A 12,726-nucleotide genomic window follows, 5' to 3' on the forward strand; every position below is an offset into this window, starting at 1 on the left:
TTAATGCAACCAGCATGGAGAATACCACAAATACAAAACACAGCAGCGATTTACATTACAAAGTGGACTGTTTCTAGACAACCTCTTCATTAGACGACGAGAGGCAAGACCAGAGAGTATCCCAAGGTCACTTCTAATTTGGACCGCCTAATTGGCAAGCATAGTTCAAAATGGCTATCATCTAGCCAGACTCAGAATTAATGAAGCACAATTATTTTCATTACCCCTATCTTAGACAGACAGAAAATGAGACATAGAAGGAGAGAGGAAAGGGAGGAGAGAGAGGAAGAGAGAGGGAGCGAGAGACGGAGGGAGGGGTAATGGAAGGATGGGGATGCAGGAGAGAGAGAGAGAGAGAGCACATGGTGGATAAAAATGAAGGTTGAGAGAGTGTGTGCATCTTTATGCACGGTCGGCATGAAATAAAAGTCTTCTATTTCCGAATTCATTAGGCTCGTCTGCTACACATGTGAACAAAATAGAGTACCGTTCCATCTATATCCACCAGTAGAGTACCATTCCATCTATATCCACCAGGAGAGTACCGTTCCATCTATATCCACCAGTAGAGTACCGTTACATCTATATCCACCAGTAGAGTACCGTTCCATCTATATCCACCAGTAGAGTACCATTCCATCTATATCCACCAGTAGAGTACCGTTCCATCTATATCCACCAGTAGACTCCATTCCATCTATATCCACCAGTAGAGTACCATTCCATCTATATCCACAAGTAGAGTACCGTTGCAACTATATCCACCAGTAGAGTACCGTTCCATCTATATCCACCAGTAGAGTACCGTTCCATCTATATCCACCAGTAGAGTACCGTTCCAACTATATCCACCAGTAGATTACCGTTCCATCTATATCCACCAGTAGAGTACCATTCCATCTATATCCACCAGTAGAGTACCGTAGAGTAGAGTACCGTTCCATCTATATGCACCAGTAGAGTACCGTTCCATCTATATCCACCAGTAGAGTACCGTTGCAACTATATCCACCAGTAGAGTACCGTTCTATCTATATCCACCAGTAGAGTACCATTCCATCTATATCCACCAGTAGAGTACCGTTCCATCTATATCCACCAGTAGAGTACCGTTCCATCTATATCCACCAGTAGAGTACCATTCCATCTATATGCACCAGTAGAGTACCGTTACATCTATATCCACCAGTAGACTCCATTCCATCTATATCCACCAGTAGAGTACCGTTCCATCTATATCCACCAGAAGAGTACCGTTCCAACTATATCCACCAGTAGATTACCGTTCCATCTATATCCACCAGTAGAGTACCGTTCCATCTATATCCACCAGTAGAGTACCGTTACATCTATATCCACCAGTAGAGTACCGTTCCATCTATATCCACCAGTAGAGTACCGTTCCATCTATATCCACCAGTAGAGTACTGTTCCATCTATATCCACCAGTAGAGTATCGTTCCATCTATATCTACCAGTAGAGTACCGTTCCATCTATATCCACCAGTAGAGTACCGTTCCATCTATATCCACCAGTAGAGTACCGTTCCATCTATATCCACCAGTAGAGTACCGTTCCATCTATATCCACCAGTAGAGTACCGTTCCATCTATATCCACCAGTAGAGTACCGTTACATCTATATCCACCAGTAGAGTACCGTTACATCTATATCCACCAGTAGAGTACCGTTACATCTATATCCACCAGTAGAGTACCGTCCCATCTATATCCACCAGTAGAGTACCGTTCCATCTATATCCATCAGTAGAGTACCGTTCCATCTATATCCACCAGTAGAGTACCGTTCCATCTATATCCACCAGTAGAGTACCGTTACATCTATATCCACCAGTAGAGTACCGTTCCATCTATATCCACCAGTAGAGTACCGTTCCATCTATATCCACCAGTAGAGTACCGTTCCATCTATATCCACCAGTAGAGTACCGTTACACCTATATCCACCAGTAGAGTACCGTTACATCTATATCCACCAGTAGAGTACCGTTACATCTATATCCACCAGTAGAAATAAAAAAGGTGCTGGTTTTAATGTGCATTATATTACCTATGGTTGTCTCCTGAGTCTTTGTAGGGGCTCGGTGCATTATTATCTCTATAAAAGATAAATACTGCTGCCTTCCATACTAAAGTGTTCGCCATTTGCTTTCTAGCTGGACCAGGAAGATGGCTAGGCAGCTAGGTAGAGCACCGTTCTCCTGAATGATTGTCCAGCGAGCAATTCTGTTCCACAGGCGAGAACAAACGTCAACATTTGCACAGTAATTTACAGGAAACCAAAGGAGAGCAAATAAAACCATATTTCCCTTTGATGATGATTAAAACAAAATGAGCTCTTTTGCTGGGGTAATGTAGCAGAGGTAGACAGAGTCCATGTTGTAAATACTGATATTACATTTGTGTGAGTCTATATCTAACTTTATATCTATATATCTAACAGAATGTATATTCATGCTTTAGTCTTTACATTTTTTGTACTGCTCTGTATGGATATGTATGGGAAACGCTAGGAGTGATTGTACAGACACACAGTCTCTATTGTCTCTAGCTGAAATTGGTGCATTCATTATTCACGTGAGATTAAAGAAATAGTGAATAATAATATTTCCACTGCCTGAACTTGCATTTCATTAAAGGAAAAACGTATTAATTACATTTAAATGAATCTGTGTCACAATAACTTGAATATATTGTTTATAAAAGCCTTTGTTTAGAACAGCACTGAGGTGATCACAGACACTGAGAGAATATCAATGTGCTCCTGAGAATAAATGGACTGGGAGGTAAGATCTAGCAAACAACAGACTTATCTGTCTCTCTCTCCCCACCGCACTCAACTGACTACGATAACAATGAGACCAAAAAAAGGGCTCATTGACCATAGGCACATTCGACAACGGCACCTTAGAATATGGCTAAAGCATCTGATCCCCATAATACCTGACTGGCAGTGAGTCAATGGGATGCCTTGGAGCCATTTCACAATTAACAGTTTCCTTTGTATTTTGATAAAGCTTCAAATGTCATCAATTTGGAAGAGAAGACTGGAGAGACATGCTCCATTACAAACAGCCAGCCAGGCAGGCAGGCAGGCAGGCAGGGGGAGTAACAGTCATCTCTGGGCTGCAGAGAAGAGACACAGCTAAGGCCTCCATTGGTCCTTGACCTGATGGGGCCCAGCCAGCCTGCCTGCATGGCCCTTCGTGTACAGACATACGCTACATGCGCTAAGCTCACACACACAGAGCAACAAAAAGGCTGTGCGTATTCCCATGGCCTCTTCATCACTTCCCACAGAGAAAATAAATGACTAAACAGACACAATGGTAAATATAAATGTGGTAAAGGATGCATACTGTACAGGATGGGCTGGGTATTAAAGGCTAGGTGGCAGAGCCATGACATCCTGTGTTGTGCCTTCCTCTCAACGTATTCAGTGTGTTTAAAAAGGCCCTTGAAAAAAAGATGTCATGAAGTCCCCATGCAATCCAGTGGCCATGGATTAGGAGGATAACAGTAATCAATGTACACATCTCAGAGGCAGGCGCCTACCTGTAACTTCACAAACAGAAAGACCACAATGCAACAGAAGAAAGGGCAGGAAAACCCAGCGAGAGGATTATGGACTGAACTACATTGAACATCTCAGAACCATTTACGGCTGTTTAGCTTCTAAAACACCATATTTGTATTTGTACAATAGCTGATGTGAGGTGAGCCTTCTGGTACTAAATGGTTGCAGTACATCACCCAAGTGGGTGGAAGAGGTGACTTTCCCCCCTACTATGTAAAGCTCTTTGAGCACCTACTGTAGGTGGAAAGGCGCTATATAAATGCAATCAATTATTATCAATATTATTACAACAGTTGTGTTCACCCTATTTTACAGAGATGGATGTGTGCAGGAGGCTTGGCATTGATATTTTAGGATGGTTTCGTTTAGCTTGAGGGGATGTGCATTCCCTGTTATAATTGAGCTGACTATTGGTATGTAACAGCATTGCAGGGGCCATGGTTAAATATTTCTAAAGAATACAGTGCCTACACATACTGTATCCACAGTCCACACAGACACACACACAAACACACACGAACACACAAACGTACCGTGGCGATTAGCTTTTCCACGCAGTCGGGCGCCACGCTGTGGAGGTGTGTGAGGTGGAACTGCAGATGGATCTTGTTGTTCAGCATGTCCTGGCAGAGTGGGCAGCGGAACATGGGCTGGACAGAGTGCTGCGTCATCACGTGCATTCTCAGGCGGTTCAGGTCCGTGTTGCTGAACTTGCAGTAGGGACATTGGTACATCTGAAGGAAAGGAGGAGAGAGGGGAGAGAGGAGCACAGGGAGGTTAATGAGGTGAGATGGAGAGCTGTAGGTCTGCTTTGTGAGAGAGAGGAATTGGAATGGGAGGATGAATGGAGGAGTGTTGCCCCCTGTGTCTCTACCAGGCAGGTCCCTCTGATCATGGACCACTAGGCAATACGCAGAGCAGCAGTCCTGGCACACACTTCAAAGCTCTCTCATCTGTCAAATACTATATTGGTTTTCCACCTTTTGCACAATTAGCAATGCAACTGCAGCAGGAAAGCAAAACTCATTTTAAGGAGATTTGAAAAAAATCATGCATAATGCAAAAAGGCCCGGCTTTATTCAAATGTCTTTAAGAAAAATGCTTAGAAGTAGCTATGTCTTTACATTCCTTTTCTCAATTAATGTGTAAGTTTTACTGCTTATAATGAGGGCATGGTAATTGGGGATAACCTTGAGTTGATTGGCAAGTTCAAATAGTTAGAATAGTGAGTCTTAATATGACCATCCTCTATAATTTAAGATAGTGTGTTAAAGATAGAGCAGAAGGAGTGGGCTGTTACCTGCTCCGCAGCAGCACTCTTCTCAGCCGTCCTCGGACGCTTGGAGGAGAGGGGGCTCCCTGTGGCCCCTGACCGTGAGGAGGGCCTCTTAGAGGGGTTCGGGGAGTCTGTCTGGTCCCTCTCTGACTGGCTGGATCCTGCTACGCACGCACACACACACACACACACACACACACACACACACACACAGAGAAGAGCAGAGAAGAGAAGAGAAGAGAAGAGAAGAGAAGAGAAGAGAAGAGAAGAGAAGAGAAGCAGACTCATCAAAGCAAGGTGAAGACTTGGCAACCAGAGAACAAGTCAATCAATAAGTGTGCATAAAGGGCTTTGAAATGTCTTTCTTCAATGTGATATAACCACGTTTAATGGGACTTGGGCAGGGAAGCAGTTGATCAGCCAACCCACAGCTCCACATCCAAACCACCAGTCTGTATACTTCTCCTGCCATGCCAATGCAGCAACACACAGCCAAGATATGTTTGACGGCCTCTCTCTCCCCATGTTGGATCGTTAGGACACCAGATAGCGCCACATATGGCTAATCAAAACATTAGTTTGTCACATTGGGCAGCTTTAGGTTTCTCTCTACCTCAGATTTTCCATTTGAAGTGGCGCTGGAGATGAGGGATTCGCCAAACTTGAGACGAGGCAAACATCTCCTCGCACTCCAGCATTAAGGTAACGAGGTCCGTCCTCAGTTCAACTTCAAATGTGACCGTTTTTTTAACTTAGTTTCTCCCAGGTACTCTTTTACATCTGCTCTTATACAGGTACCCAGCTCTGACTAACAGAGAGGTGTGTATTCATTCACACCTCTTTTTCTATGGTTCCATTTACACAGCTACGATAGAAATAACACCATCTATAAATAGTTGCATAACATTAGCACAGATTGTTATTGTCTACAATGGTAGAATGGTCCCCATTGAGACAGTACATACAATTAGCTAGCAAGAGGGCCTACTATAAGTGAGTGAATCTACTGCCAGACTTTCATCAAGAGATGTAAACCTCATCAATTCCCAACTGTAATTTCAATTTCACCAATTCACACAATTATCAAAACAGACTGTCATGCTAGGCAAGGCCATATATACTGCTGAGGTGGCTGTGGACTGGTTGAGAAGGGAGCAAGAAATTGGATTTTCGCTTTCAAAGCACTCATGATCAATGACCACATAAGCTTGCTCCTCATCAAAATACATTTCTGTTGAAATTTCTACCAAAGAGGGGTGAGGTCCTTGGATTCCTCTGCCAGGAATGAAAAAGGAATGGTGTCAGAGTAAGGAGAGATGAGGTCCTTGGATTCCTCTGCCAGGAATGAAATAGGAACGAAGTCAGAGGAAGGAGAGATGAGGTCCTTGGATTCCTCTGCCAGGAATGAAATAGGAACAGTGACAGAGGAAGGAGAGGTGAGGTCCTTGGATTCTTCTGCCAGGAATGAAATAGGAACAGTGACAGAGGAAGGAGAGGTGAGGTCCTTGGATTCCTCTGCCAGGAATGAAATAGGAACAGTGACAGAGGAAGGAGAGGTGAGGTCTTTGGATTCCTCTGCCAGGAATGAAATAGGAACAGTGACAGAGGAAGGAGAGGTGAGGTCCTTCGATTCCTCTGCCAGGAATGAAATAGGAACGAAGTCAGAGGAAGGAGAGGTGAGGTCCTTGGATTCCTCTGCCAGGAATGAAATAGGAACGAAGTCAGAGGAAGGAGAGGTGAGGTCCTTGGATTCCTCTGCCAGGAATGAAATAGGAACAGTGACAGAGGAAGGAGAGGTGAGGTCCTTGGATTCCTCTGCCAGGAATGAAATAGGAACAGTGACAGAGGAAGGAGATGTGAGGTCCTTGGATTCCTCTGCCAGGAATGAAATAGGAACGAAGTCAGAGGAAGGAGAGGTGAAGTCCTTGGATTCCTCTGCCAGGAATGAAATAGGAACGAAGTCAGAGGAAGGAGAGGTGAGGTCCTTGGATTCCTCTGCCAGGAATGAAATAGGAACAGTGACAGAGGAAGGAGAGGTGAGGTCCTTGGATTCCTCTGACAGGAATGAAATAGGAACAGAGACAGAGGAAGGAGAGGTGAGGTCCTTGGATTCCTCTGCCAGGAATGAAATAGAAACAGTGACAGAGGAAGGAGAGGTGAGGTCCTTGGATTCCTCTGCCAGGAATGAAATAGGAACGAAGTCAGAGGAAGGAGAGGTGCAATTTGGCTTGGCAGTTAGAGCTTTAGAAGTTGTGGACCCAATATCCTCTGAAATCCTGCTGGAAACACTGACCTATAGCTTGACCCCGCTTGGGTAAATCCTCCTGCTCTTTGTGCCTACACAGCAAGTGAGTGCCATTGCAACTCTCGACTTAATTGGAATTTCTGTAACCAGCTAAGCCTCCTCCAGTGGTTTGTGGGTCGGGCCAAGTGGACTGTGACAAAGAGAGAGTGGATAGAGAGACTCATTCACACCCCAGGGCCTCACAGCCCAACCATGGGTTCCCCTCTTCACAAACCAACACGGGCACCAGGCTTCAAAACCACAACACGCTATTCAGCTCTTAGAAAGAGCAAGAATTTTGAGGAGAAACAAAACCTTTTTCCAAAGACCCTTAGGGGGATTCAATAGGGAATTAGCCTACTGATTAGCATCCATATGCACCACAGGATGTACAAGACAGCCATGCTTTGGTACACACAGTAGGCTGAAATGTAAATAGCGGTTAATTGTCAGGTACCTGCCCATCTCAGGCAGGAATACCCCCTCTCTACTGTCACTGCAGACTCCAGTGGGCTCTGCTCTACTAGCCAGCTGGACGTATCACACAGCTAATCCTTTTAATTCAACCTGCAGCAGCATTAACAATGCAGCCAGCTTCTCCCTCCATCCCGCTCCCTGTCTCTCTCCATCTCCACTGAGCCAGGCCCCACAACAAGAAGCTTCTGCTCAGCTAACCAGAGAGGAGAGCACTCCCTGTAAGAAACCCAAAAGAGAGAGAGAGGGAGAGAAAGAGAGGGAGGGGGGCAGACAAGAGAGAGAGAGAAATAAAGCCAAACAAAATGGGAGCGGCAAACAGAAAAGAATCACAGCTGAGTAAAAATACTCAGCTAAGCCGGCGCTCGTAAAGGAGCTAAATCCACACGGAGCCGGCGTGGGGGAGCCAGAGCACCACAGTGCCCCGCCGCCAGCGGAAAGAATTCACTGTGAAACTTAAGGAGGTGTCTTGCCGGCCCTTAACAAGGCCATAAAGAGTTAAATTTGGCCTGATTTGTACAGTCCTGGAAGGGCAAATTGGGAACAGGGGGCATTGGGAAGGGGGCGAGGGGGGTTAGGGGGGGTCAGGTTAAGCAGGGCTGACCACGCTCCTGCTCCAGACATTAAAATGTCAGCTCCAATCAGGCCGGGGGCAGCTGAGCTGATTACCCTGTGGGGCCCTGCCTTGGCTTTGGTCAGAGCAGCCTGCTAGATCTCCCAGAGACACTGGGATTGGCCAGGGAGGCCCTATTAGGTCCAGTCAGACACAATCCCATTAAACACATCAACCAATAAACAAAGGAAATGTTAAACAAAGGCACCTCCCCATTCCCTGACATTAACATCTCAGTCATGAACTGTCCTCACCACTTCCTCATCCACTTCACTCCACTTCACTGCCTCTTCACTCACTGCCCCCTGTCCTCACTCCTCTCACCCCATTTCTCTTTCCTGGCCCACTCACTCTCTGGTGGTAGTCCCCCCCTCGTGTTAAAAGACTGAGGTAAACCCTCCTACCAGACCAGGTCCTTGCTGCCTTGCTAAGCAGCTATCAGACTCTAACTGGTCAGTATCAGGGTGGAAATCCTCACACATAAAGACCATAAATGCTCATATGTGACCAGGCCTTCAGTAGAGGGCAAACAGCTGGAGAAGGGGAGGCAGCTGAAGCCTGCAGCGTTACTGGACAACAGTCTTCAATGAGGCTGATATGATCAATCAGGCCAGAGTAATGGACAACATAATGCATGGGCTATGGAGTCCCGAGGCCAACACACTTAATACATATATTAAATAATACACAAGAAACCCTGTAACAATAACCAGCAGCTGCCTGGGTCTACCAGTGTATAATGCATGTGGGTGTACATGTACAGTGTGTGTGTGTGTGTGTGTGTGTGTGAGTGAGTGAGTGAGTGAGTGAGTGAGTGAGTGAGTGAGTGAGTGAGTGAGTGAGTGAGTGAGTGAGTGAGTGAGTGAGTGAGTGAGTGAGTGAGTGAGAGAGAGAGAGAGAGAGAGAGAGAGAGAGAGAGAGAGAGAGAGAGAGAGAGAGAGAGAGAGAGAGAGAGAGAAAGACAGAGTCTGAGAGCGGGGTGGGAAGGCTTGTTCAGGGCACAGCCTTACCTCGTCACGGCCTGTTAGGTGTCCATAAATATGATCAATCGCTCTCTCCTAAGAATCCAAACCGCCCACTCCTGCCACCAGCCCTGTGACTAAAGTCCAGCTACCGTATCCTGTTTTCGTTGTCGAGTGAAGAGAAAAAAAGAGAGACCGACACAGTGCGAGCCTGGGAACATACCGGAACGAAAAGGAGGCTGATAAAAACAGAGGGTGAGGGGATTTTAGCGGCGTGTGCGGTCTGAGCGTGGCATGGTTGGGCTGGTAAGAACGTGGCCAAGCATCGGGACCGACCAGATCCATTAACAGGGGCTAGGAGCAGAACATGGGCTCTGCCTCCTCCAGGATCCACACTGTAATTCATGTGCACTGGGCTCAGCACACAGCCACATTCTGGCTATGAAAGGCATTGGGTTCAGTTGGAGGGAAAGCGTACAGTAAGGTGAACTCTATTGCTCTCTAAAGTCCCACTTCTTTTGGCCTGCCCTTGGGACGCAATTTGAAGTTTAATATGCCGCATAAAATGGCAATCAAGGATGTCAAGTTCTTTAATATTCAAATCTCGCTGTCTCTCTTTGTCAAATTACAATTGGAGGACATTCTGTGCTTTCATATATGGAGTCCCTGTGTGACCTTGTCCTGGAACTGTATGTGTAGCTCACCTGTGATAGGGTGTGAATCAGTTTGTCATCAGAGGGGCTGGGTACATCTTTATGGCTTCATCCATACATGTGGATCACTGTGGGGCCTCCCCAGTGACCTCTCTGACTGAGAGGACCCTGTGTGTGACCCTGACCTCTCCTCTCCGCTCATTACACACCCGCCTCACATCCAGCCCAAACCAACTCTGACAGATACACAGAGTGGACTTTCATCTGAGAGCACAAAAGGTATAGCAGGAGGGAAAGAACCCTTAAGAGTCAATTAGGTGATTATTAATTCATGGGCCTTTTCCGTAAACCAGGGGCTTTTGTGCTGTCGAGTCCCGTAAGTGAATTGGACTTTGGCACCTAGTCTCACCTCCCTGGGCTGGGCTGCATTACTCAGGCTGCAGCGAGGGGGCTGTCAGCACACAGCCTGGTCTCTGGAGCAATCACAGCCTTGTTGTGCTTTCAAGGGGGGAAAAGATGGCAGCTGAAGTGAGTGACCGACACAAGCCAGGCTGAATTAACACAACAGGTCTTCTGCCATTGAAATCTTCGAGGAATGCAATCACAGCTGTCATTGTGTCATTGATCTGTCTCTACATCCTTGGGAAGGGATATTACACTAGTTGGAGCTAACAGGATGGAGCTAACAGGATGGAGAGGAGAGGAAGAAGAAAGGGGGAGAGAATGATTTCCTGTGGCGGGTGTCTGGGTCTGGGATGTTAGACCTGGTGGTGCCCTCTTCTCTCACAACTGGCTGGAGAATCTTGACCATCAGTATGGACACTGTCGCCCAGGAGGCCTGGGAAAAGGATGCATGTGGTCAACAGCTCCTCCCCTTCTACCGACTGGCCCTATCCTGTCTGCAGACCCAGCTCTACCTCGGAACCCAGAAGCCTCCGGTCGTAAAAACATAAGCCACAGTTTCGGCTGCAATGGAGCCAGGCCACATGGCCCTACAGCCTGATACCCACCACTCTGCCCTGGGCCCAGGCCCAGTCGCTTCCTACCCACAACCACCCCTCTCACAATCCCTTCCCACAATGGCCTGATCATTCAGGGACACTCACAGCCATCTACTGTACTGGAACTCCCTCCATCCCGTCTCTTCCTCACCCCCTCCCCACTAACCCTCCTCCCACTCCACACTTCACAGGGCCAAATTACTGAAGCTCTCTCCCCATGTCCCTCTGCTCTTCACTCGCCTCTAGTCCCTCAGCAATTTAACCATTAATATGGAGAAGCAGGTTCAACTCCCCAGTGCTACAAGTCATTCACTTTTAATGCATATGCTAACAATAACTGAATATGATCTCTCTTTTCCCTCCCCTTTCTGCCTGTCTTTTTAATCTACAGGCCATGTTAGAGCCCTGAGCGACAAAGGGCTATATTCCACTTCACCTCATATTTCTCAGGTAATTACTCTGTATCAATTAATTTCAAATAAAGAAAATTACAACCAAAGCCCCACGCCAAAGCGACTCTATATCGAGGCTCATCATTCCTCAGTATCCTTGGTGGATAACCCTGACTTTTATTAAATGAAAAACCAGCTCCACACTGCATGGGAAAAGAAGAGAGTGGTTTATATAGGCCTACAGGCATGACTGCAACAAAGACACATTTAAAATGAAGAAATTAAAAGGAGATAGTAATTAGTGTCCGCGTTATTAATCTTCAGGCCACTGAGCAGGCGGCTGACATGGCGTTCACCTTTAAAGGACACTCCTCCCCGCTCACCCGGCCGGCACAGAGGCAGTAGCAGCAGCAACACGGCTGGCCCATTACAATATAGCAGTACAACTCATAAACACTGATTTTTCAGGGAGTTGGCTCACAAACAAGGACAATTTATGGTCTATAATCTTCAAAGACAAAGGGAATTCTAATTTGAGGGATGACAAGCACTCAAAGGACATGATATGAATATGTAAACATTGTTTTGCTCTTCTCTGACTTCATGGGATAACAGTTGCACATTGTTAGAACTCAAGGGGGGTAAAGCAATAGACCATTGGCATGATACATTCCTTAGGCTGAGCTGTTAAAACATGTGAAAATATGAGATTTAAAAAACAAATGAGCACTGTCCATTGCTAACCTTACCCTACTGGCCAGCACAGCATTTCTGACAACTACTAAAACTAGAGTTGAGAGCTACCACATCCCCATATGTGTGCGTTCCAGTGTGAGCCACACACCACTCCCAAGACCAGAGAGCACAGGCCATTATATGTTCAGCCTGCAGTATCACTCCTCTGCATCCAGGGGTTGCTAATGTTCACTGCACTGACAGAGATGCATCCGTCGTCTAATTTCCCTTCACTCACACACACACACACACACACACAAATCTACACATACAAACCAACCCACACATGTGCACACACACTCACAACCATACACACACTCACAGCACCGGGCTCCTCCACACTCATCCAATCACAGAGATTCATAGGTAAAAGTAAATATTTAAGGGAAAAGAGATGGGACCAATTTGGTTGGGTGCTCTGCCGGTGACAGAATGCGGATGACCCCGCGCTGTAATATCATTCCCCCCTCCCTCGCTCCAGCTCCCATCATTTGAAAGTCAGGAAGAGGGTATGAGAGGAATTATTCATAAACCTCAATTGCAGAAGATTGCAACCCCCACTCCCTCCCTCCCCACACACACACACACTGCACCCATCCCTCCCATTTCTCCATATACACCACAATACAAACCCTTCCCATACATTTATGTTAAGCATGTCAAATCATATTGTGGCCATTCCTCCTAGCCCTTAAGTGTATTAACAATCCCTCTTTCCTCTTTCTGCCCCCCCCCGTC

The 12,726-nt window shown here is 46.4% G+C and overlaps 1 protein-coding gene across 1 annotated transcript in view; it reads right to left on the reverse strand.

Moving 5' to 3' along the window:
* LOC115112749 (zinc finger homeobox protein 3-like) overlaps positions 1-12,726 on the reverse strand; it is a 194,628-nt gene that overhangs the window by 20,394 nt on the left and 161,508 nt on the right. Inside the window, 2 exon segments of the mRNA XM_065013077.1 lie at positions 4,132-4,332; positions 4,899-5,038. Of these exon segments, the coding sequence (XP_064869149.1) occupies positions 4,132-4,332; positions 4,899-5,038 (341 nt within the window).

This window comes from Oncorhynchus nerka, linkage group LG28, assembly GCF_034236695.1.
Source record: "Oncorhynchus nerka isolate Pitt River linkage group LG28, Oner_Uvic_2.0, whole genome shotgun sequence".
In the NCBI taxonomy this organism is placed as follows: Eukaryota; Metazoa; Chordata; class Actinopteri; order Salmoniformes; family Salmonidae; genus Oncorhynchus; species Oncorhynchus nerka.